Source organism: Ahaetulla prasina, chromosome 1, assembly GCF_028640845.1.
Source record: "Ahaetulla prasina isolate Xishuangbanna chromosome 1, ASM2864084v1, whole genome shotgun sequence".
NCBI lineage: Eukaryota > Metazoa > Chordata > Lepidosauria > Squamata > Colubridae > Ahaetulla > Ahaetulla prasina.
The window spans coordinates 49,979,361-50,006,545 of NC_080539.1; the positions used below are offsets into that span (position 1 = coordinate 49,979,361).

At 41.6% G+C, this 27,185-nt stretch overlaps 1 protein-coding gene across 2 annotated transcripts in view; it reads right to left on the bottom strand.

Moving 5' to 3' along the window:
• The window catches only part of EPAS1 (endothelial PAS domain protein 1), a 129,517-nt gene extending 106,952 nt beyond the window's left edge, over positions 1-22,565 (bottom strand). Inside the window, exon 1 of one of the 2 annotated variants that reach the window (XM_058165208.1) lies at positions 21,954-22,565. In XM_058165208.1, coding sequence (XP_058021191.1) covers positions 21,954-21,979 — 26 coding nt within the window. In that variant the 5' untranslated portion in view covers positions 21,980-22,565. The remainder of the gene's footprint in view (positions 1-21,953) is intronic. The other variant, XM_058165210.1, reaches the window with a different exon arrangement.
• Positions 22,566-27,185: the final 4,620 nt, after the last annotated feature.

The window sequence follows — 27,185 nt, forward strand, 5'->3', positions numbered from 1 at the left end:
TGTTTTCCCAAAAATAAGACTGGGTCTTATATTAATTTTTGCTCCAAGAGATGCATTAGGGGTTATTTTATGGTAAGGTCTTATTTTTGAGGAAATACGGTACTAAATGCATCCATCTGGCTGACAATCTTAACTGGGGCTTATTTTGGAGGTAGGGCTTATATTATGAGCATCCTGAAAAATCATGCTAGGACTTATTTTCTGGTTGGGTCCTTTTTTGGGGGAAATAGGGTACTCTATATAATTTTTTGCCAGCTTAATAGGAGATTCATCACATATTGTTGCAGGCTTTGGTACCTGCAAGTTTCAAATGTCTGTATTTCTTAGCATCATTGCTTGTGGGGAAAAGAACCTATGATATTCATTTCTAGTGCATTTCCACCTATGCTTTCTAATGGTACCCCATCTTGTGGGGGGAAACAAGTAAAGCAGTAGATAAGAAGAACTATGATGATTGCAGAAAGTAGAGCAATGCCTCTGATGCCTGACAGTGAGAAGTTGCAGTGTGGACCTGAATCCTCCCTTCAGAATCAAGATTCCTCTAACTAAGAGTATGAATAAATTTGCTTTGATTTCGTTCTCACATCATTATTTGGATTTCATTATGGTTTATGCCTTTTCATGTGGATTGAACAGAGGTAGTTTTTCCTCCAGGATAGTGTATCCTAGTCCTTCAGGTCTTTTAACAGTAGGCATGTATAGAATTATGCATTGTTCTGTATTTATTGTGTTTAATATGGGTACAATTCTCATGTTACTGAGCAGAAGCATTGCTAATAGGTATTTATTAAACTAATGTAAACATTAGATATAGATTAAAATAAACTCTTAAGAATCATGAATCTGGAAAACAACTTGATTTACTAGATGTTGATTTATTACGTGTTTAAGCCCATATATCACACTTCAAAACTATGTAATGATCCAGGCTCCTGTAGCTTATTTAAACATGCACAGAAAAAAAAGATTCCCAGTTTGGCATTATGTGAGAACTGGATTATACTGTACATTGCATTGTAAGATGCATTGTAAGGGCTGCGTCTTTTTGGCATACAGTGTGAAGAATGAAGCAAGATAATAAAGTTTCTATTCTAAACAAACTACAGTTAAAACAAAATATGGCTTAACATGATATATATGTGAATGCAGCCTAAATCTTGGCCAAACATTTTTTATAGGATTCTAGTGAGAATAAAATGTTTGCTAGAGAGGAAAAATCTAGAAGAATTTGGCAGGTTGCACATAAACTATAAGCTGGCTTCCAGGTGCTGCTTATAAAAACAAGCATACTTCACAGAACATGTTATGTTTTACTTTAAGTTGAAGAAAGTATATAAATCAGTGGTGAAATCCTCTGCAGATTGCTACCAGTTCGCTGCCCACGCATGTGCAGTGTGTGCCAAACATATGCTCCGTGCACACATGCGCAGTGCATGCCAAACACGTGCTTCATGTGGAAAAAGGAGGCTTAACAAGGTAGTAGAACAGCGAGGGGGGGGAAACACCTGTGCCGCATGATTTAGATTCGCTAGAAAGCATGGATTCCTGTTTTCTAGCGAATATAACTCACGCGGCACAGCTGATCATCGGAAATACCGGTTTGGATGAACCTGTTGCTTTTTTAAACTACCGGTTCACCTGAAGCTGTAGCTTTTATCACTACTAGTTTGCCCGAACCGGTGCAAATTGGTAGCATTTCACCTCTAACATAAATTCATAAAAACATTTAACTTGTGACTGATTAAAGGAGACAATAATTTTTCCCCAATTTCCCCAATTTCCTAAAGACCTTTAAAGAACAGGATGTAGTACCTGAGGTTCAAACAACTGTTTGGATATTATTATGATACTGGCTTTCACTCGTTCCTTTTTCAAAACAAGAAATGGAATAAGTACTTTGTCATCTCTAAGATTCAACAAAATCTATCTAAACAACATTCGTTAATTGATTTCATCAACAGAAAGTAGGCAAATTGCACAAAAATAAAGATATACAATTCTGTAACACTGCTGCACTTAAGCAGGGTGTATCTCTGGGCATGGCTAGTCTAGTGAAGAGAAGGACCAGGGTAGACATGATAGCAGTATTCCAATATTTGAGGGCTGTCACAGAGAGGAGGAGGTCAAGCTATTTTACAAAGCCCTTGAAGGCCAGACAAGGAATAATGGGTGGAAACTGATCAAGGAGAAATTCAATCTGGAAATAAGGAGAATAGAAAAGGAAATAAAGAGACAGTGAGAGCAATCAGCCAATGGAACAGCTTGCCTTTATTAGTTGTGGGAGCTTCATCACTGGAAGCTTTCAAGAAGAGAGTGGGCTGCCATTTGTCAGAAATGGTGTAGGCAGGGTCTCCTGCTTGGGTGGGTGGGGGGTGGATTAGATGACCTACAAGGTCCCTTCCAACTCTATTAATCTGTTAAATCTTAGATTAATATATTTTTTAGAAAATTATGGAGCTTTATTTTTTGCACTATTTTCCTAGGTGACTTTCAAGAGTCCAATAGAAATAGAATAGAATAGAATTTTTATTGGCCAAGTGTGATTGGACACACAAGGAATTTGTCTTGGTGCATATGCTCTCAGTGTACATAAAAGAAAAGATACGTTCATCAAGGTACATTATTATATTATATTTATCTTTGAATGCACTGTACAAGTGCATTCAGTATCTGTTAAACCAAATCAGAAAAAATTTACTGTCCTGTAAGTGCAAAATGCTCTGGTGAAGTAAGATACAATATAATTTTATCTATTCTGTACATCATAATTGATAGATTTTATACATTCAACATGATATCAGTCTACAAATGTCTACAACTACTAAAATACATCTTTTCTGTCCAAGGTCATACTCATTATTTACCAAGCCAAATAGCAAAAGCAATAACACTTAGATTTATATGCCACTTCATAGTGCTTTACAGCCCTCTCTAAGCGGTTGAGAGAGTCAGTATATTGGCCCCAAAAATCTGGGTCCTCGTTTTACCACCTCAGAAGGTTGGAAGGCTTGAACCAAATCCTCCCAATGGCATTTAATCTACAAGGAGGTATTATGCAATTATAAAGGTCATATTGCAAGCAGACCTAAATGTGCCCAACACTCACCCCTGTATGCCTCTGGATTTCTCTATTATTGTACCATCCCCACATTTTTCTTTATGACTTCCCCAATCCTTCCAAAACAGCTTCCCTACTACTTTTATTTCTCTGCTTTTCTTACTCTGTCTGATCACTTCTTGGATCAACTAATAAAACTACAATAAATGAATTAGTACAGGTGGTCCTTGACTTATGACCATCTTATAACTATTTGAAGTCACAATGGTGCTGAAAAAAGTAACTTATGACCATGCCTTGAACTTATGATCATCCAAGGATCCAACTTTGGACACTTGGCAACTGATACGTATTTATGACAGTTGCAGCATTCTGGGGTAATGGGATAACCATTTATAAACTTCCCAGGGGGCTTCCTGGGAAAGCCAGGTTTGCATAAAATAAAATCATGACTCACTTAAAGTCTGTATTGCTTGGAGATGGAACTTCCAGTCCCAATTGTGGTCGTAAATTGAAGGCTACCTGTATATGAATATTGCAAAAAGGACCAAATCGTTTACACTTCTGGAATTTAGATCTTGGTTTTCTACTTAGGGGACAGGATCAACTTACAGCAGTGTACCAAGCTCAGTCTTTGACTCTTGATATCTAGGCACTTATACAGTATTGCTAATATTTAGATTTTATTTCCTAAACATCATGCTTTTAACTAGATACATTTGCGCATATCTTTAAACATGCATTTGCATTTAACTAATTAGTTACATGGATTTAATAGTTTTTTATTTGAGTTTTCTATTATTTTATCATTGATCAATCTGATGATACAAATAATAGTCTTAACTTTTATGGCATGGATTACTATTTCCATAATGTATTTCTTAGTTTTCCATTCCTCTTTGTGAGTATATACTATAACAGGAAAACTCCCTTCTTTTTTGTTCCCATTCAGGTCTTATGTACCATACCTATATTCTGGCATTTTTCATGGCAGCAAAGAGAAATATGGGATTTTTCTCACTAACAATAACAATAACAATAATAATAATAATAACAATAATAATAATAATAATAATAATAATAATAATAATATTATTATTATTATTATTATTGTGTGTGTGTGTGTGTGTGTGTGTTATTATTATTAATTATTATTATTATTATTTAATTTTTATACCACCCTTCTCCCGAAGGACTCAGGGTGGCTAACAGCCAGATAAAATACAATACAGTACAATACAATAAAACCCAATTAAAAAACTTATTCGATGTGGCTAATAATTTAAAATTATAAAATACATAGTATAAAACCCCATTTAAAATCCAATTTAAAACCCATTTTATGCCAGTCCTGCTCGAAAGAATAAATAGGTCTTCAGCTCACGGCGAAAGGTCCGGAGGTCAGGAAGTTGACGGAGTCCAGGGGGAAGCTCATTCCAGAGGGTAGGTGCCCCCACAGAGAAGACTCTCCCCCTGGGGGTCGCCAGCCGACATTGTTTGGCCGACAGCACCCTGAGGAGACCCTCTCTATGGGAGCGCACTGGTCGGTGGGAGGCATATGGTAACAGAAGGCGGTCCCGAAGATATCCGGGTCCTATGCCATGGAGCACTTTAAAGGTGATAACCAGCACCTTGAAGTGCACCCGGAAGACCACAGGCAGCCAGTGCAGCTTGCGCAGGAGAGGTGTTATATGAGAGCCATGAGTGGCTCCCTCTATCACCTGTGCAGCTGCATTCTGGACCAACTGGAGCCTCCGGGTGCTCCTTAAGGGAAGCCCCATGTAGAGAGCATTGCAGTAGTCCAGGCGAGAAGTGACGAGGGCATGAGTGACCGTGCATAGGGAATCCCGGTCTAGAAAGGGGCGCAACTGGCGAACTAGGCGTACCTGGTAAAAAGCTCTCCTGGAGATGGTTGCCAAATGATCTTCGAAAGACAACCGTCCATCCAGGAGAACACCTAGATTGCGCATCCTCTCCATTGGGGCCAATGATTCGCCCCCAACAGTCAGCAGCGGTTGCAGCTGACTGTACCGGGATGCCGGCATCCAGTCACTCAGTCTTGGAGGGGTTGAGCTTGAGCCTGTTTCTCCCCATCCAGACCCACACGGCCTCCAGACACCGAGACAACACTTCGACAGCTTCATTGGGGTGGTCAGGGGTGGAAATGTACAGCTAGGTGTCATCAGCGTACAGTTGATAACTCACCCCAAAACCACTGATGATCTCACCCAGCGGCTTCATATAGATGTTGAACAGGAGAGGCAACAGAACCGACCCCTGTGGCACCCCACACAGGAGGCGCCTTGCGGTCGATCTCTGCCCCCCCCTGCCAACACCGTCTGAGATCGGTTGGAGAGATAGGACGAGAACCACCGAAAAATGATGCCTCCCACTCCTAAACTCCCCAACCGTCGCAGCAGGATACCATGGTCGATGGTATCAAAAGCCGCTGAGAGATCTAGGAGGACCAGGGCAGAGGAATAACCCTTGTCCCGAGCCCTCCAGAGGTCATCCACCAACGCGACCAAAGCCATCTCCGTGCTGTACCCGGGTTGGAAACCGGACTGGAATGGGTCTAGATAGACAGATTCATCCAGGTACTGGGGTAACTGATGTGCCACCACACTCTCAACAACCTTCGCCACAAAGCGAAGGTTGGAGACTGGACGGTAATTTCCCAAAACAGCTGGGTCCAGGGAGGGCTTCTTGAGGAGGGGCCTCACCACCATCTCTTTCAAGGCGGTGGAAACAACACCCTCCCTCAAGGAAGCATTAACAATTCCCTGGAGCCAGCCTCGTGTAACCTCCTGAGTGGCCAGCACCAACCAGGAGGGACACGGGTCCAATAAACATGTGGTGGCATTCAGCCACCCCAGCAGCCTGTCCATGTCCTCAGAAGCCACAGGATCAAACTCCTCCCAGATGGTTTCAACAAGACTAGCCTCCGTCACCTCGCCTGAAACTACCCAATTTTGGTCCAAACCGTCCCGGAGCTGAGCGATTTTATCGTACAGATACTTACTAAAATCCTCAGCACAACCCTGTAAGGGATCATCGCACCCCTCCTGATGAAGGAGAGAGCGAGTCACCCTAAACAGGGAGGCCGGGCGGTTATTTGCCGACACAATGAGGGTAGAAACATAGGCCCGCTTGGCCTCTCTCAATGCCACTAGGTAGGCCTGAATATAAGACCTAACTAGTGTTCGGTCAGCTTCAGAACGGCTGGCCCTCCAAACACTCTCTAGGCGTCTTTTCTGTTGTTTCATCTCCCTCAGCTCCTCGGAAAACCAGGGAGCCGGTTGAGACCTATGCCGGGTCAGAGGCCGCAAAGGCACGACACGGTCCAAAGCACCCGCCGCAGCCCGTTCCCAGGTCGCGACAAGCTCCTCGGCCGAGCCGTGGGCCAGATCACCAGGGACCGGCCCAAGCGCCATCAGGAACCTCTCCGGGTCCATCAATCACCTGGGACGGAACCAACGCATTGGCCCCGTCTCCCTGTGGTGTTGAGTGGCGGTTCGAAAGTCCAGACGAAGGAGAGAATGATCTGACCATGACAAAGGTTTGATGACTAATTCTCCTACTTCCAGATCATTCAGCCACTGTCCAGAGACAAAAATCAGATCCAGTGTGCTTCCCCCAATGTGGGTGGGGCCGTCAACTAGTTGGGTCAGGTCCATGGCCGTCATGGAGGCCATGAACTCCCGGGCTGCCGTTGATGACACGCCGGCTGATGGTGTCGTGTCCCACTCCTCCGCTGACGGCCGGGTCAGGGAAATCCGAATCAGGCTTGCCTCTGCAGCTCTGCCCAAAGTCCTAGCAAAGTCCTCAGAGCAGGCAGGAGACCAGTAAGTGACTTCAGCAAGATAAGTTCGACTTTGCCTGACTCAGAGACTGCCAGAAAGCAGATCCTTTATATAGGCCATGGGGTGTGGCTCCATGACTCAGCACTCATTAAGGCCTGCCCCTCCCTTCCTTCTGTTGCCTCCGCCTATCCAATCTTCTGATGCGAGGGTCACTCCAATCAGCTGTTGGTAATAAACCCTCCTCAGGCTCACATGCTGTGGAGGAGGGGGAGGGGTCTAGCTGCTCCGTTTGCCTGGGCATGGAGTCAGGGCTGGGGCCGGGAGGTGCTCCTTCTTCTGCAGTTTGTCTGGGCATGGAGCCAGGACTGGGGCCGGGAGGCATACATTCCTCCGTGTTCGGGAGCAGATAAGAAGGCCCCGGCTGCTCTGAGGGCGGGCAAGACACAACAGATGGCAAGTTGAAATCCTATGACCATAAGCCTAGGGGTATCAACTGCCATCCCGGCTATCACCTCAAGCAGCTTGGGCAGGGCTGTTGTCACGCAGCAAGGAGCCAGGTACATGATCAACAAGCCCACCTTCATCCTACGCCCCCACTTCATGTAAAGGGATTCACAACTGGCTATCTGAGTTACAGTGGCCTCCCTTGGCTCTACTCTCCTTAATAACAACAGCCACCCCTCCACCCCTACCTTGGGCCCTCGGCTGATGAAATGCTCGGAAACCCGGTGGGCACATATCTAAAAGGGGAACCCCCCCTTCAGTGCCCAACCAAGTCTCCGAAATGCCCATAAGGTCCGCAGCCCCCCCTGTATAAGATCATAAATCAGGGAGGCTTTGTTCACTACGGACCTTGCATTGCATAACATCAGCCGAAGGTCCAAGCCCTGGGGATACGGGAACACAGGAAAAGTCTAAGGGGCTGGAGTGCGCAATCGCTCTTAAACAGCGAGTACACACCCCCTGAACATGATACGGCCCCCCGCTTCTGCCATATCTGCCCCTCCCACTTACTGTGCTGATGGAACAACCCTCTAGAATTGGAAAATGAGGCTCCCCCTTCACCTCCGAACCTAATAAAGTATCGCCGTGAGCGATCGCAAGGACTGGCTCCCTCCCCGACGGGTTTCCCCTCCCACCATCAACCCAAACCCGTCAGTTCCCACCCTCCCCTTAAAATTCCCCTTAAAACTCCCCTTAAAACTCCCCTTAAAAAATCGTTTAAAACAATTAATTAAAAATCCCCTAAGCCTCCTATTTTTGGCATGCCAAAGAGCTTTTTACCATTTTTAAAGAGAGTATAAACAAATAACAGTTTTTTAATGTATGCCCTATCCCCAATATCTTCAAAACACTGCAAAAACTAATTAGTGGCATCAGGTGTTTATTTATATGGAGGGTAATTTAATTGTGAATGTCTGGGATTTTTCAAGCATCAGGCTGTAACTTTCCATGAAAAGACCAAAATGAAAATAACCAGTTTGTTATTCTAAAATTAAAAGTATAGTGATTGCACACCACTTGTTGTTGTCATTATATATGGCTAACATAATCAGTAGCAAAATCAAATACAATCCATTTCTTGTTCAACTGGTCATAAAATTACACTTTTAGAAGCTGCTTCAAAATATAGCCTTCAGACTTCCTATTGACCCCAGTAACAAGTATTTGCTGAATCTTCCAAGTGCCCAAACTAAACATTCTGGAACATTTAAAATGGATGAAATGTTGTTAAATCTAAAAAAAATATTCAGCTGGCTGGTCTTTTATGTCTACATTCACAAAAAGTGATGAGAAGCTTGTGTATCAAAATTACACACAAACCATGATTTCTGTAGATCGGGGTTCACACTTCAGAGACTGAAACCATAGCTTTAAAGTTGGTTTTCAAGCAACAATCTTTATAACTGTAATTCGTCATCTGGTTTGGATCCAACTTCAGGTAGACCTTGATTTATAACCACAATTAAAATTTCTATTGCTAAGTGAATTTTGCCCTATTTACAACCTTGCTTGCCACAGTTGTTAAGTGATTCACTGCAGTTGTTAAGTTAGTATGGGGATACTGCAATGGTCATAAGTATAAAAAAATTGTTGTAAGTCACTTGTTTCAGTACCATTATAACTTTGAAGTCACTAACTGAACTGTTGAAAGCCGAGGACTATCTGAAGCTAAGGTCCTATCTGAGAAACTTTATACCTTATAGAGAAAAGAATGCACTAACAATGACAAGGAGAAGAAAAAAGAGAAAGTAACAGCAATGTGGGACTCACCCACTGTATCCTTGATTATTTAAGTAATCCACAATTTGACTGAGTTCACACAAACAATGTCAAGCTCTACTGTACAACACAATACACAAAGAGAATATATGGTTTAATATGATGTCTGAATAAGGTTTCATGTAGTTTCTTAAAATATAGTTTGGACAAAGTATAGTTTGTATGGTTTTGAATGACCATTACTTAATTTGTAACAAACTGCCTCCTTTTAATTATGCCTAAATAAAGCAGGGAAGTAATTGTCCGATTTGGACATTATGAAAATCAGCTACAAACAACTCAGAATTTTAAATCATGTTTTACAGATGAAGCCTGTATTCTTGCCTTGGATGTCTTACCTATGAAAGTTGTACTTTATTTTGTTTTGAAAAGTTAAAAGTCTAATAAAAATTATTTTTTAAAAAAGTTTCTAAGGCACTGTTTTAAGCCACTCCGTTTTAAGGCACTTGGTCTTGCCCTCCATTTGCCCAGTGGCCAGCAATAGCTATCTACGTTGCCTTGCAGGAAATCAGAAAATGGAACAGAGTAGCAATGAAAGACATTCAAACACGATCTAAGCCAAATGCTTTCCCCCCCAACCCTCAGCAAACTAAAATTGTGTCTCCTTTCCTTTCTATTTTAAAAATCTGTGTCCTTGCCAACCAACTCTGGCCATCATATTCAGAATTTTCTTTTTTTATCCACTCCAAAAATGCTGTGAATTAGGTCAAGCTAAGAGATGGAATGAGCAGAGCAAAGATCTTTTGAATTAATAGTGACCAAGTGGTTCAGTCAAGACAAACATTCTGTCCACTCCTATTACAGTCTTTTCCCACAAAGTGGCTGGGAATAGCTTTTAGCAACGTTTTGTACTTCACTGACTGCAGCTTTCAAAGCTATTAGCATCAGTTTTCTCCCCTTTACTAGTAAGTTATGGCCACCTTGAACATGGTTTCTTTCCCTATTTCTCTATTGTTATCCTATTGCACAATGTGGACGAAAACCATTGTGTTAAAATTTCAGGGTTACCTGTCCTGCAAATGGTTTTGGAGCAGACCATATCACATGGTTGTCCTTTTCTCAGCTTAGAAATAGCTTGTTAGGGTTATGCTGTGTTCCAGTTAATGCTCAGAGTTTACTGGCTACAGGAATTTCCAAAAGACTTTTGTTTAGCAGTATTACCACACATTTCAGCATGCCAGGTCTGGAATACCTTAAGCCACACCCAGGTGAGTCATGCACTGGCTAAGTTTCATGATACACAACAAATAAAAACCTTCTGGAATCCAAACTTCTTGTTCAAACAATACACATTAATTCCTTAAAATCCAAGAAGAGATTAGTAATATAAATCCAATTACTGTACAATGGAGAGCCATAGTAAATATTATAAGCAGGTAAAAAGAATCATTGTCTGACTTAATTAACTTAAAAGAATGCAGTTCATATGTCTGCATAATCTACTATGGCCCTCAGATAAACAATAACATGTTAAAACAATCCCAGTCAAAATAGGGAGAGCGAGAATATTGGCATAGCCCTGAGAATTTATTTGGCCTAAATCAGTGATGGCAAAACTTTTCGGAACCGAGTGCCAAAAAGGCCGAAAAGGCCACATGAGCACTCTTCAGGGCTGCACTCCAGAAAAGATGAACTTCCGGGTTCTAGCGCACATGCACGCCCGACGATCAGATGGCTGGCATGCATGTGCACACCAGTTTTCAGCACTACCGTGCATGCGAAGGACAACTGATCGTTGCACGCGCATGCGTGCCAGAAACCCAGAAGACAAACAGGCAAGGCCACGTGTGCCAGGCAACATGGCTTCACATGCCACTTTGGATACACATGCCATAGGTTTGCCATCACGGGCCTAAGTCATGGTTTGCTGAACAAGCCAAAAGTAACTGAGTTCACATAAATCACCAGGTTTAATTCAGAAAACTCATTAAACCAAGGGTTGTCAAATCATGAACATTGATCCCTCAAGGAATTGTGGGCAAGTTAGAAAATGTCAACTTAAAAAAAAAAGTCCATGCTTTGCAAGTGAGAAAACTCTTGGAACTTTGTTTCCCATTGTGCCTTTGCAAGACCACTATGACCACTTGTGGTACCAGTTTCAGGGCCTCTGTGATAAATACCGTATTTTTCAGAGTATAAAATGCACCTTTTTCCCACCTAAAAGGGGGTAAAAATTTAATCTAGCCATTCCCACCCACTGGCCCCCACCCTTTGGCCTCTGCCTCCCAGCAATTTACCTCCTTGCAGCAAGCAGCAAGAAGAAACAGCCCATTTCAGCTTCAGCACAGCCTAATTAGCACAAGTTAATTGTCCCCGACTCTCAGCTGTTTCAGGCTGCAGGGATTGCCATTGCCTATTGCTGCGAGGCCTCTGCTGCTTGCTACAAGGAGGTAAATTGCTGGGAGCAGATTTTTTTTTCTTGTGCTAATAAAGCTATGCTGAAAATGAAAATGAAAGTAAAGCAGGCTGTTTGCTGCAATGAGAAAAAATTGCTGGGAGAGGCAGATTTCTTTTTCTTGTTTTCTCACCAAAAAAGGTAGGTGCGTTTTATAGTCCGGTGCGTCTTATACTCCAAAAAATATGGTTGATTAAAATTCAACAGTTCAAAGTGGTTTATTGTTTTATTTGTTATGCTAAATGTAGTGGAGGGATTTCACACTAATTCATCTGTTTAGGGGGTTATAGTATTGCATATTTAAAAATTATGACATGCAACCAACCAAATGAACCATATTGCAGCTTATAGTGACATGAGAACACTTGTAAGTGATGCAGATGGATTAACATAAACATGTTTTGTGCTGTAGACTTCCCCAACGTAATGCCCTCTGGAGAAGTAAATAAGCCTTCCTTGGTTCCAAGTGACCTGGATCTTGGAGAAGGCTCACAGCAATGTCACAGAGTGAAACTCTGAAAGGTGTGGCTCAGGCTGTAAGATAGCCTGTTATTAAACACAGCTGCCTGCAATTACTGCAGGTTCTAGTCCCACCAGGCCCAAGGTTGACTCAGCCTTCCATCCTTTATAACAGGGGTGTCCAAACTTGGTCCCTTTAAGACTTTTGGACTTCAACTCCCAGAGTCCCTCAGCCAGCAAAGCTGGCTGAGGAACTCTGGGAGTTGAAGTCCAAAAGTCTTAAAGGGACCAAGTTTGGACACCCCTGCTTTATAAAGTAGGTAAAATGAGGACCCAGATTGTTGGGGGGGCAATAAGTTGACTTTGTATATAAATATACAAATAGAATGAGACTATTGCCTTACACAATGTAAGCCGCCCTGAGTCTTTGGAGAAGGACGGGATATAAATGTAAAAAAAAAAAAACCTGAAGTAAGGATAACCTCTAATGTAGGGGCCCCCAACCTTTTGGGCAGAGGTTTTTGGAGAGAGGTTTTTCCATGGACCAGAGAGGGGAGCGTGGTTTCACATGCTGCCTGCGTCCCGCAAATGGGGTCTTCACTTGTTTGCCTGGCCCAGTTTCAGGCATGCCACGGCCCAGTGCCAGGCCATGGACTGGGGATTGAGGACCCCTGCTCTAATGAAATCCTTTACCAGAAGGTTCTTAATATACTGTAGCCTCTAACAAGATATAGGAAGCTGATTTCACTAATGTAATCTGGTAATATAGGGTTACCCATTTGGTTGGTAACCATCAAGAAACAACAGTTGAGAAATATATTGATGTGTATGCAGCCATGTTGGGCCTACTCAGAAAAAGATATAACATGAGCTGACCCTAAACATTATTAGGTGCCAAATTATTAGATGTCAATCAAAGAAATGCATGGTCAGAAAAAGTAGTAAAATAATTAACATAATCTGTTCTCTTTAAGAAATATCCATTTAAAAAACCAGATTATTAAAACTGGAAGAATTTGAGAAAGTACATATACATATAGATGCCTACAATGTGCTACTTCTTCAGACCGTGCATTTCTTTGATTAGCATCTAATAATCTGGTACCTAATAATGTTTAGGGTCAGTTCACGTTTATATCTTTTTCTGAGTAAGCCCAGCATGGCTGCATACACATCAATTTATTTCTCAACGTGATTCTTGATGTCTAGCAACCAAGTAAGTAAACTAGCATATTTTCCTAGTCAAAGAAAGTGACCGGTTCCAATACATTCATGATCAGAGAAAGGAATAAAAGACTGGTCTTTCAGAAAACAGTGTTTGACACTTTGCTTTGTGTCAAAAAATATAAAAATCATGTCCTAAACGGAGTACAATAATGAATTTGTTGCTTCAGCGAAGGAAATGCAATAGAGAACAGAAACTATTTTTATACTACCCTAATTTCTGCAAACTTTAAACAAACTGAACTGCGTAGTGCAAGTATAATAATAAAGCTTTGGTAAACTGATTTGCCAAGGTATAAGGATTTATTTTCCTAGGATAATGATTTGCATACTTTTACTCTCATAAAACGATTATGTTACATTGATTTCCAAGTATATTGGGACTACAGTATAACTCCTGGAATCCCCATCCAGATCACATATTAGTTGGGGATTATGGGAATTAAGTTCAGCGGTTCAGTGTTAAAGAAGTTTATTTTATACCATTTCAGACTATTAATTGATCTAATCTAAAATGTCTACTCTACTAGTGATAATCGTTCAAGATCTTATGATGATGTTTTTCACACATTCTTCCAAATATCTTTTTGACTGGAAATATCAGCAACTAAATCCAGATCATCTACATGAAAAAGGTATGTTCTATCACCAAGGTATCTCATTTTCAAGCCTCCGGTCCACAGTAGTATCTTTGGAGTTGCATACACATAATTTTCTTCCCAAATTTTGGAAATGTGTCATAACTTCACCCTGATATTTCCCTTACTTTTCCAGTACTGAGACAACGTCTTGAGACAAAGATCCAAGGCTTTTATTGAAGTCATTCCACCAAATAGTAAATATTGTAGTGCTTGTATTCATCAGGTTATTTTGCAGTATTTGCTATTTATGGAAGTTGATTATTCTCTTTTGCTATTATAATAAAGAAATTGGAGGGAAGAGCAATGTATTTGATTAGTGATCTACAAATGTGGGTTGTTTTTAGTTTTTTCCCATTCCCATATCACTTACAAAAGTTCAAAACGTTCATCTAAACTCTTTTATCCAAACTGTATATAGTCAGGTTAATTCATAGTTCCTATTCAAATTATCTGATAGTGTTACAATTTTGTTTTTACATCTGAGTATTTATTGGATCTTACAGATAGATTTAGGATCTCGAAGGGAAGTAATATCGGTGTGACTTGGTGCTACAATTAGGCTCTGATATTTGTCTTTCTGATGAAGCATTGTCAACCTCCATGAATATAGGAAAAAAACCCAGCAAAATATAAAAATGAGTAGCAGTGATAACATGGAAGGTCACTGAACTTTTCACTCCAGCCACCATTTGCTACATTTTGCATTTGGTAATCCAAATTAACACTTGCTTCTTGTAGACAAAACAACGAGATCTACTTGGCCTTGTAAATGCTTTCGGCAACAGCAACAATAAATGTTTAATTACATTTTCAAGAGAATGCAGGAGCTCTGATTAAATGAAAAAACAACAACAACAACCACCACCACGACCTTTCAAGAATTCATCTTGAAATGTTCTCAGAACACTGGAACATTGCGTTTAAAAAAGAAAACAGGAAATCTACCCCAACAAGAAGTGGACATCTGGTCATTCTAATCTGAGGCACAGCAACAGAGACAGCACTAAATATTACAAATCTCATACGTAAGTGGAATTAACTCCCATTGTGCTGGATGGGACTTACTCCTGAGTAAGCCTGTCTACAGGGTTTGAAGCTTTAATGGTTTTAATTTGCTTTCCGTTTCTAGATGGTTGTAGAATAGCAAACTCTTTATTCTACCCTGATACAATTTAATCAGAAACAAAAGCCATTCTTTCCGAACCCCCTGAAGATTGCGAAGGAACAGTTTCCCCAGAGCGACACAACTACAACCCCTTCACTTTTTAATTTTTTTTAATCAGGCACCCCAACCTGCAAGAGACAAGGTTTCATATGTAGATTAAGGAGTGCAGCCACTGATGCTTATGTTTGATTTATCTTTTTAACTTATTCATATAAGTACCCTACCAATCATTAATTACTGTAACCCTAATGTAGATTTAGAAATCTGTTTGATACCTGATTAATATATGAGAAGTGCGTTTGTGTGTGTAACCCCCCTCTCATTCTCTACCTCTATATGTAAATATACCTTTTTATTTTATCATTCATATATATATATATATATATATATATATATATATATATATATATATATATATATATGATCCTATATACTTCATTAGACATATACTGATGTATAATATAGGAAGGAAGGAAGGAAGGAAGGAAGGAAGGAAGGAAGGAAGGAAGGAAGGAAGGAAGGAAGGAAGGTAGGTAGGTTTATATAATGAGGAATGTGATTTAGCTTTAGGTATATGACTACATAGAGAAGTTTTATGACAATTATAAGGATCTTTATAGTCTTTGTATTACAAATAACTGAAACTCAATGGAAGAAACCCTTGAGGTTTCTTGATTTTTTAAAAAGTAATACTACAAAATTAACAAATCCATATGTTTATTATTGTTAAACTAGTGAGGTTAAATAAGTTAAGGTGACATGATACCTATAGTGTTGGGCATTCAATTATTAATATTCCTACTGTTCCCTTTTTTCAATATGTATTAAATTATGTAATAAAGTAATGGGCCTCTTTCTATCTCACACACACAGTGGAGGACAGTAGTCCACCAGAAACAATCACTTTGATACATGGGATATATGTGGCATACACCATTTGAAGGCATTTTACATGTTTGTAATTTTTTAGTTATCATCACAAAGATATACAATTAACTGTTCAGTAACTGTTCAGAAGGAAAAATATCTCGAACTCAATCAAATACAGACATGCCCTATACAATGATCATTTTTATCCACTTGAGACAATCAGCTTTTTAAAAAAAGATAGTACTGCAGCAATAAATGTTAAAATCAGTCAGGCATGTGATTGTAAGAGGGCCTTGATTTCAGGTTTGCTGATTTCCTAGAAGTATCTCTGAAAATATCTGTATTTCTGGGCATGGAATTGGCTCTATCATTAGCCACTGCATTAGGTAACTGACTTTAGGTGTATGAAAGGGTAGGAAATGTTACTTCAATTAATTATAATTTATGATTTTTTTATGGACAGATAACAAAATAATAAGGCCATGTACATAATAACTGGGACATTTGTTGCTCCATATTAGCATAAAGTATTTTAGATTAGCAACGGTCCCTTTCTTCATTTTGCAAGTGTATCTCCATGAAACCTCACGTGTGATGCACCACCAAAATACTTTTTTCAAACTATATGTACGTAAAGAAATACATACTGCTCAATTATAATAGTCATATGGCAAGCAAATTTAATACTTCCTGTCTATACAAAACCCAAAAAGAAATATATTAATTTTTAAAAATAATATAAAATATAAAAAAATAATAGTTTAATAATAGCTAAAACTGTTATTATTACATAGTTATATTAATAGTTATAATTAGTTATAACTAAATATTACTTATAACAAACTATATAAAAAGACAAGAGATCATTTGCAATTTCAATTTTGCATATAATGTGATATTATTGTTAAAACAATTGTTCCTAGTCCAGCACAAGCACATCTATTTTAATTTCAAAAAGAAAGAATATGTATCCATTTTAAGCCTCTTTTTGGAGTTAGTGTAACTCAAAAGTGCTTTGTCTTGCCTTATCGTATCCATTAGCAATTATCTGGGGGAAATTTCCCTCTTCTCAAAAGTATTAATCATATATTTATTAGACAATGATGATATATTCATTTAGCTGACTTCCTTTCTAAAGAAAGAGCCACATGGTTTTTTTTACTTTATTTGATGTAAAGGGCTGATAAATACATTGAAGCTGGTTCATTCCATCCCCACCCACCCCACAAGATCTTGTAAGAATAACAATCAAAATGACTAGAATTTAATGTGAGCCAGAGAATCTCGGGGTCCATTCTCTCAGGATATCAACAATTACAGGCAAACGATTGACATAAATTAATTACAACACTTTTTACTTTATACATTGTATTGCTTTTACTTTCAATGTTTTCTTTTACATGTTATTGTCTTAAAATTGTTGCATTATAAGATACTTTGTTTCACAGGATATTTAAAATAAATAAGAGTTCTATTCAAAATAATATATTAAAATTAAGTAAATTTTGTTTCAGGGAAATGTTTAAAAATAAGCAAATAATGATGGAGTAGAGGCACACTGAAATATATGGCTACTTTCAATCAGTTTACATCAACTGTAATGTAATTCAAATCCAAGCCATATCAGCTGGGTGACCTTGGGCCAGTCATTTTCTCTCAGCCCTAGGTAGGAGGCAATGGCAAACCACTTCAAAAAAACCTTGCCAAGAAAACAGCAGGGACTAGTCCATGCAGTCTCTGAGAATTGGGACATGAATGAATGAAAAAATATATCTTGCTATATTTATGTAAGATAATAAAATAGCATCACACTGAGTAAAATTCAAAAAGAGCAAGCTTTTACTAAAGCTAAAGGGGCGGAAATCTGTTTTTCAGGACTCGGGAGATATTGTTATTACCCTCTTCACATTTAGATGGGAATAAGTACCACTAAAAGCAGCAATATTTATTTCCAGTTAAATGATAATTATGACTGCTCTGCACAAACTTAACTTTGCCATTAGAGTACAATCTGCCAGCAGATTTACAAAGTGCATATCTTTCAAGAGATCATACCCTGAAATAAAATGAAAAAAAATGAAAATACACTATGATAAAATAAAAATCCATGACACAGTGGTTGATGTAGAGTTAAGTATATATTCAGTTCAACTATATCAAATCCAGCTCCATTCAGTGTGGATGATCTAGGTTAAACAGTGAACCATGGCTCATATTTACCTCTGCCACTAATGTGTTCTCATCTGTAAAATCTGGACAACAATATCCCAAACAAGTCAGATGTATAGAAAGGGCCACCAAGAATAAATACCTGTATAAAAAACAAAAACCTGAAATCTGAAAATTTAATATAAAGATATCTCAATGCAGACTTTGGAAATGAAGTGGGAAGAAAAATATACTCCTCTTTAATTCAATATTTCAAAGTGGCAGAAAATAGAATATGTTTAAAAGAAACCAATACTCAGACTGTGTTTGGACAATTCACCCCCCATACATGGTACCTTACTATGCTCCAGGACTGGCTCTATTACACAGATGATTTACTGGTGTTTTTTTTATAGTTTTCAGCTTAGCTAACTTACTTCTAAATCAACTATAATTTCATACGAAACAAACTGAGTCCAGTTTTCCAGAAATACTGGAGTGAGTTAATTTTTCTAGCTGGTTAAGAATCACCTCTCAGGGCTCCCCTCCCTTATACCTTACCCAAGCAGGAAACTGCCAAACAACATCATTTGTTGTTGTTCTTCTGTAAGATTCTGTGCTAGTCCGTTCACCTCTTTCCCAGTTCACAAAATAGGCAGATTTAAATCTTACTTAGGTGAGCCAATGTTAAAACAGTGTTTTGCTTCATAAACCAGCAACATTCAGTCAACGCTCCAACGTGTGCAGAATCTGCTCCACTTCAACATCCCTTATGTCATACATGAAGTCACAGAGATCAGAAGGGCTGGCTGATACAGAAACATGCAGGCCAGCCCCTCACCTTTTGGTTCCTGATTAGGGTTATCTGTTGGACCTCTATTGCTCCATCTCTAAAAAGAGTCAGATATAGTGGCCATGAAGTATAAACAAAATACTTGTTGGGTTTTGAAACAGAGCAGCAGTGAAATATCAAAATGGTGTAACAGTGCACAGAAATAACATAACAGGCTAACACAGCATAACACTGAAATGATAGGATAGTCCTCCATTAGTTTTTGAGCAAAGCGTAAAAAAACCACAAAGATTTTACTTAAATCTTTATTCATCATACTGCTTGTAATTCAGTTCCTTTTCTAACTTCAATCAATTACACTTTATTCAGCTCAGACCCTGCCCGGTTTTTCCTGGAGTGACTTTTTCCCACCACCTAGGTTGTATGCAGAAGCCAATCCTATCTGCTGCATGCAAAAAATCAGGACAGCCTTATTCCATAGTTAGTCAGAACAGAGGCAGGATAAAGATCAGCAATGGGGTAGCAGATTTCACAGTGCCAGAACAGTCTGGTAACTGTCTGAGTTTTCAGCCAACTCAACAAGTATGGATGGCACAAAAGAGCTATGAGGAAAGGTCCTTACTCTGCCACCTGGTTCCTCAGCTATTCTTCCTCCTCACACAAATTAAGCCATGGTGGCTTTATGCTGTCATTTTTCTGCATTGCTACTAAAACAGTCAGAAGAATGGTCGCTTGTACCTTGGTGGTTTTACAGCTTCTGATTTTGAATGTTTACATGTTATGGCTGAAGGGTGATACTTCCTATTAATCAATTAATGGCTTACTTCATGCCTTCTCTGTGTTTTGAGATTAGCAAGGGAAAGGCAACTTTAAACCAACTCAAAACTGCTTTGGAGAGTTTGGAAATAAAATCCATGGTAGTGTGGAAGAGTATCTTCACCGACAATGCTCTTTAAAGAAGACAAGCTGTTGAAATCCCTCCTTTGCACAGTCAATATCTTGCAATGAAGATGGACATAAATGGAATCTGGGAGAGTGGGAGATAATCTGATGTACATGGACTTTGGGAAGGAGGAATGTTGCATAATCCTAATTGGAAACCCTTTAATTGTAACCCTTTCTGGAGGCTATGTGCCTTTACCCCAAATCCAAAATCCATCTGATTTTCAGAACTGGCTTAATTTGTTGCACCAAGAAACAAACTGTAGCATTTTGAGGCTGCCTTATGCAAGCCAGAACCTCTAGATTGTGTTGATCATACTAGCTCAGGGTTCTGAGAATTGTAGAGTGAAAGACACCAAGTTGGAGAAAGTTGCCTTCAATGTGGGCCGTCAGACTTGGATGGGCATGAAACATCCTGTTGCCTGCCATGCAGACCCTAAGTGGCTGTCAGCTGATCCAAACACCAATCCACATAAAACACAAAGCAAGGAGTGACAAGTTGGACCTTTACCCAACCCAACTTTCCTTGAACTCTCCTTGTCCTGCTGAACTATCTCAGTGCAATTTGGAGATACTAACAAAGATTTTTGCTCTGAGAAGTTTGAAAGCCCAATACTCTTCTTCTGAACCTAGTCCAGAAACCATTTTTGGCCAAGAAATCTATACAATATCAACCCTGAAAATTTTGAAACTACCTTTTTACTCTAGTCTAGGGTAAGTCATAACCATTGATGTCAGGCCACATATGGATGAATAGACAAGCAAGGAAATATAAAGACATCACGTTTTTTCTCCTGTCAGGTACTGTAGCACGAAACTAGGAAATTGGGGGTGATGCGCTGAGTAATGAATTTATGAAGGAATAGATCCTAACTTCAGTACCTTTTGATGTCTATCAGCTTCTCTCAGATTGATGACAATTTCTGGAGCAGCAATGGCTCCTTGTAAGGAGAATAAAATAATTTTGCATTCTCCTGCCATCACCAGGAATGAACCTTTCTTCCCCCAGCAGGAAAGAATACCATGAAATCATCTCTGCTTTTTCAAGCACTGAACGAATTAAATCACTCACGACTCAAGGGAAGGGGTGGACGAGATGGTCTTTTAGAAACCTCTCCTAGACCCTGAAAGACTAGAATTAACATCTCAGAATAAAGCACTGATTGAGAACACTGGGGGCTTGCTGTTCTCTCCCTCTCATCTCCGGAGGGACTGTTAGATAACCGGGGCTCTCTCCTTAAAAGCGGTTTTGTTTCCAAAGGCGCGCGTCCTGGCAATCTCCTTCCGCCCCGAAAATGCAAATACTCTCCGCGCGCGGGCCGCAACTGTGGTTCGGAGCCGTCCCTGAATTTTCGCGGCGGGCAGGCAAGGCTGGAAGCATCTTCTACGCCTCTGTCAATCTTAACTGGAGGACGGGATCCCGCACCTCGCAGGGGGCAAAACCCCTTCTTCCCCACTCCCTTCTCATTGTACATATGTTGTACACTGACAATAAAGATTTGAATTGAATTCGACGCCATGTATGCTTCGGACTCGGCGATGAAAAGAAATTTGAAGCGGCGTTCAGGCACAACCGGCGCGGAGCTCCTAGAAACCCCATCGAGCTCAATGGAAGACTGAACCAAGCAGGCCCCTCGCTTCCATTCTTTGACATCGATGGGATTTCCGAAGCCGCCCTCCCCCTAAATCAAACCACGAAGCGAGCATGTTAAGAACCAGCTTTCGGTCCGTTCAGTTCTGTACATTCAACAGCCGCTTAACCCTCCTCGCCTTCAAGAAAAACTTCCTAAAACTTCCGAAATTTCTCGACTTGCTTAGAGACCTACCGAAAGGTTTAAAAGTTAACTAGCGAAGTGCTTATCTTTCCAATCGGGATGGTATTTTCAATTTCGAAACCTCCGGCGCGCAAGGCAACTCCTAGTCAAAGGCATTTTAAAGGGGCCGCCTTCTCGAAGACAGATGCCCGTTACTGCGTTAAGGTGATCGGCCCTGGGACTTTCCCCTCCAACCGACTGCACTCCAGAGAGCGGCTTTATTATTATTGTTGTTGTTAGCTGCTGTTGTTACCGTGCTGTTGTTAATCTATTAGGGTACTTTACTGGGCGGGCGAGAGAAGCTACCCTTGTGTTCAGTTGTCCCGGCGCCTCCATCCTTGCCGTCCCCTCCTCTTACCTCTTTTTTTCCTTCTCAGCTGTCATTCTGGGCGTCTCTGCCGCTCCCTTCACTCTTTTCCCGGCTCGTTGCTTTAACCCAAACCGCCAGGAGACGAAGGCGACGAAGACTCCCTTGGGCGTCCGGCTGAGCTAAGGGCAGCCCGGGCTCACCGAGATCCAGGCGGCGGGGCGTGGTGGTGGTGGTGGTGGTGGGGGACAGGCTGGCTTCAGTGGGTGGGAAGGTCCCTGAAGGCCTTTGATAGGCGCTGGCCTTGGGGTGGCTTCGCTCGCCCTTTACGCCGCTTCTGCCTTCCCCGCGCTTAAGATTCCTCGCCGCCAAAGGGCCCCCGGGGCTAGGCGCTCTCTCGGCGCAATTCAGACGCGGAGCAGAAGGACCAAGATCGCCAAAGCAGGTTGCTCTCCGAACCGAGCCGTCCCTGAGCTGACCATACAGTCTCAGGACACTGCCGAGGATTGTACAGTCCGCTCAGGGAAGAAAAAAGGGGGCAGTGAGAGCCCGCCGCGACTCTTGGCCGCTTCTCCCTTTCTCGGACTCCGTAAATTCTGAGGAAGCAGCGACGCGCTCAGGGCTCCCTTTAAAACGTCAAGCCTTGGCTGGGTGCTCCGGGCGGAGGGTGGGGGGGAGAGGCCGTCTCAGACTCCTGAGCCCCGGACTCCGGCTCCAGCTGGAGCGGCCGATCTGAGTGTCCTCCAATGGGCAAGCGAGGCGCTCGGCTCTAGGCCCGCCTCCTTTCCCCTCCTCCCTTGCCTGTCCTGCAACTTTCCAGGACTTGTTGCGAGGAGGTCAACGGAGTGACTCTGAGGCGGTAGCGGCGGCGGCCCGCGCGAGCGGCCGCGGATAAGTGAATCCACGCTCGGGGATGAGACGAAAAGCCACAGGTGGCCCCGTTTATGAAAGCCCCCTAAGGCACCGATTGATTCTCATGTATTCCGGATACAAGAATTACTCTTCTTAACCCCTTTTCTCTGGAGGGGTTTTTGCTTTTGTGTGGCAATATCCGCCCCCCCCAACCCCAACCCCGACTTTTAACGCTGGAAGGATCTTTTCCCAGGGAAGGCGAATATACGTGTCCCAGGATAATGTTGCAAGATCCAATGTGGGTCGGTCACTGGGAGCAGAAATTTTGTCTCCCGAACTTTCGGGCTCATGCTGGAGCCCATCTTCTGAACGTGAAAGGGGCGTACATAAGTGCACCCGCGTGCCTACCGTCCCTATCCTAATATTCCTTTTTTACTTACTCTTTTCATGCATCCAAATTATGTTTATACTTTTACCTGCTATCTTATATATGATTGACAAGCAATAAATAAATAAATAAATAAACTTCTCTGAAGCCAGGCTAGCCAAAGAAGTTCCTTGAAGCTGGGATATTTTCCTTTGATTGTTACTCATTAATGTGTCTTCCTGAAAATCCAAAGCCATGGCGAGAGCTTGGCTAGAAAGAAGTTCCCTCAAGATGGGCATCAGCGGGAGTTCTAAAGGCTCGAATATTTCCGGTTGTTACACACTAATGCAGGGGTCCTCAAACGGCCAATTGACGGTTTGTTTGTTTGTTTGTTTGTTTATTTATTTATTTATTTTGTCACATAGTATATATAAGCATAAGCATGAAATAATTATACAATATATAAGCATATATATGACTGAGTATGTAATAACTATATTAATAACTATTATATATAATAATAAATATATATAATAAATAATAAATATATATATTATAATAACTATATTAACGGTCCCTCAGATTGTTGGGGGGGGCAGACTGGGTGGGCGGACATGGCTAGGTTATCATGTGACTGGGTAGGCTGGCCAATTTAGCAGTCCATTAAACAATACACACCAACCCCCTTTTCTATTCTTTTTAATACTGCATGAAGTTTTTGCTTTAGGTTTTTTGGGGTGGAGGTGGGGGGAGAGGTTGGCAATGCCTGGAGAAGGAAAGGCATGCTTTCCACAGGTCTCATGGCTATATTTAAAGGGCCAGCTAATGTTATTGGTGTTGGGCGATTCATTGGTGAGGTGATAGTGATTGGATATGCGACGTTCACTGGTGCAGTAACGAGTTGGTAAATTGACAGGTGTGGTGAGTGTTAACGGAGAACTCATTGGCCTGAAGAGGTTAACCGTGCTCAAAACATAGGCTGGGCTTCTCATATTCATTGCAGCAGCCAAAATGCGAGGAGCTGCTCCTTTGGTACTTGCCCCTTCACAGGTCCCCCCTTGTTCTGCCGTCCAGGCCGATGCCCCCTCCCCTGCCTCACTTGTTCCAGTGCTTGTGCCAGGGTGGCCAGGCCCATCATGCCAGTGGCGCCGAAGATGGTGATTTTCTTGCAGGCTGCGGCAGCCAGGCCTCCAGTCACACGGCTTCCCTTCCTGTAGTTGCCGTTACCTCTTTGTCGTTCCAGCCTAGGGCCAAAGCAAGCCCTTTCCGCCTGGATCTCTGCCTGGAGATGCCTTACTCCAATTGGTGTGGAGGGCTCAGTTACTGGCGAGAACAGCCACTGCCTCGCTCGTGCCTTCTCATTCAAGCTGATGGGTGTTGCTCTGGTTCTTTTCACCAAAGCCGCACATCCTTTTCTTCCAATTCTTGCTATGCCTTGGCACAGCCATGGGAGTCCATCACTGTGTTTCCCCTCGCTCCAATCAACAGCCTCTGGTTGCATCAAGAAGCCGGTGGCCAGACAGGAGGAGGCCAAGGAAGAGAAAAAGGTGACCTGCTGTTTTCACTCCAGTCTGGCCAGCAGGTGGGCGAGCAGGCAGCCCTTAGGGAACAGTACCACACTGGGCGATGCAACCCCCAGTTGCGGGCTGGATGCGGGACCTGAGGCAGAGGGGAAGGCAAGAGTGTGGCAGGCACCCGGAGGCCTCACAGAAGCTGAGAGGCAGGCCCGAAAGCAGGCCTGAGAGGCTTGCTGTCCACAACCCCCGCCCCAAGGTGGCCCTTCAATCCTAGTGCGGTGGGTCCTAGCATGGGGAGCTGATTTCCCTCCCCTGCTGCTGGCCTTACCTTCCAGTTCCAACCTGTGGGGCTCACCGCAACTGCCCATGAAAGTAAGGCCTGTGGTTGGCAATAAGAAATAATCTTCATAACTCTTCCAGAAAAACTGCATGGATGCAGCCACCTGGAGTCAAATTTGACTTGGAGGTGTCTTCTTGGGGAAAAAAATGACTGGTAGGTCTAGAACTTTCTGAGGACAGAGGTGTGGGGAGTAATGGTGAAATACTTCCTTACACTGGCTTTTCAGAAGGACTGTCCTCAGAGTATAAAAGGTAAGTAAGTGCCAACCGTGTTTATGGTCACCATATTTTCAGACTAACAAGAAAAAAGGAGAAATTGGAAATAAGTTCATAAGGATAAAAAATAGGCAATTGTTTATGTTTCTAACTTTGTTATGCAAAGGAAAATTCAAGAGCAAAACCAAGAAAAACTTAACAAAAATGCGCATTTGAATAAAAATATCTAAGTTCTGAAGTACATTCAATTTACTTTTTAAAAAGTCAATTTTTGTATTTTTTGTGTGAATGTAAAAGACTGTATTAAGTGATATCATCTGGGTGGTAAAAGTTAAATGACCAAAATAAAGGACAAAAGTTAGGTTTTGGAAAATAAATAAATTTAAAGGAGAGCTTTCTGAAATAACGGACTGTTGTTGTTTTTTAATAAAAAGTGTCTAGTCACCAAATAACTGTGCAACCTGTGCTACTTATAAGGGCCAAAGTATTGAATGGCACCTCAGCTAAACTCATCAGAGGCTCCTTTACAATTACACTATTAATAATATTCTCATAATAACATATATTATTTTTGTAGCATGTATTTTATGGTTTGGGTCATGGTTAACATGTTGGAACTGGAAACCCTTCTGGAGCTAATTGCATAACTTTCAGTTATTCTCTTTCAGCCCAACCTCTCACAAAGGGTTTTTGTTATGGAGAAACATGGAGAAGAAAGTACTGCATATGAAGACAGGATAAAAATCTGATAAATCAATAAATATAAGTAATAATACTATTTCTTACGTATTCCATCCAGTTGCTAAGAAAATAATGTTCAGAGGCAGCATGGCAGAACCCATTAAAAGCATCTGATTATGAATCACACATTATGATTCCCATGCATTTCAAATAATATTTTACCCAGGGGAAGATGGGCTTCTGATTGAGATAATGTAGGCAGATCAGAAGATTGTCAGATTATCCCTTAAAACAGCTATTACCGGGGTGGGCTTCAAATGTTTTAACAAGGGGTTCTCTGCCCAGTTGCTGGATGGGCATGGCCATGGTGGGTGTGGCCTAGTCGGCCTCCTGCACCATGTGGGGGGGGGGTTGCCCTCCCCAGGCTTCGGAGTCTTTTCTCGAGCCTCCAGGAGGGTGAAAAACGGCCTGCCCAGGCTACAGAGCAGAGGTAGGTTTCAGCAGGTTCTGACCAATTCTGCAGAACCGGTAGTGTAAATTTTGAGTAGTTCGGAGAACTGGTAGTAAAAATTCTGACTAGTTCCTCCCCCATCTATTCTCTGCCTCCCAAGTCCCAGCTGATTGGGAGGAAATGGGGATTTTGCAATAACCTTGCCCTGGATTGGAGTATCCTTCCCCTGCCACACCTACCAAGCCACACCCACCAAGCCACACCATGCCCACCAAGCCATGCCCACAGAACCGAACCGGTAGTATAAATTTTTGAAATCCACCACTGCTCCGGAGGCTCTTCCTGAATTCCGGTAGGCCCGTTTTTTGCCCTCCCCGAGCCTCTGTGCCTGCCCTGCACTTACCTGCATCCAAAACGGGCTGTGTGGGGACTCCGGGGAGGGCCAGAGTGGGGTGGGCAAGGCTAGTCAAGAGTGGGATCTCCGAACTGTGCAGAATCTTAGCTAGAAGTTCTCCTGAACCATTGCGAACCCCCAGCAGCCCACCCCTGGCTATTGCTCATTAAATTAAAGTTTACATTTTAGGATAGGTGAAGCTTAGAGGACATTTTAGATTGTTTGGATAGCAGGAAAGTTGCCCATCAATTATTATCAATAAACATAAATATTTTCACTTGCTAGAATGTTTTCTCAATATATTCAGGGAATGAAACTATTTCATCCATGCATCTATTGCTCTTTCCTTGTTTGTCCCTCTATTAACAGTTTACATATTCATAAAGAAATAGCTATTATGAATCATTAAGTCTTTCTTCAGATATAACTTGGTATGTAAATTGGTTTAGGTGTTGTTTTAACAATG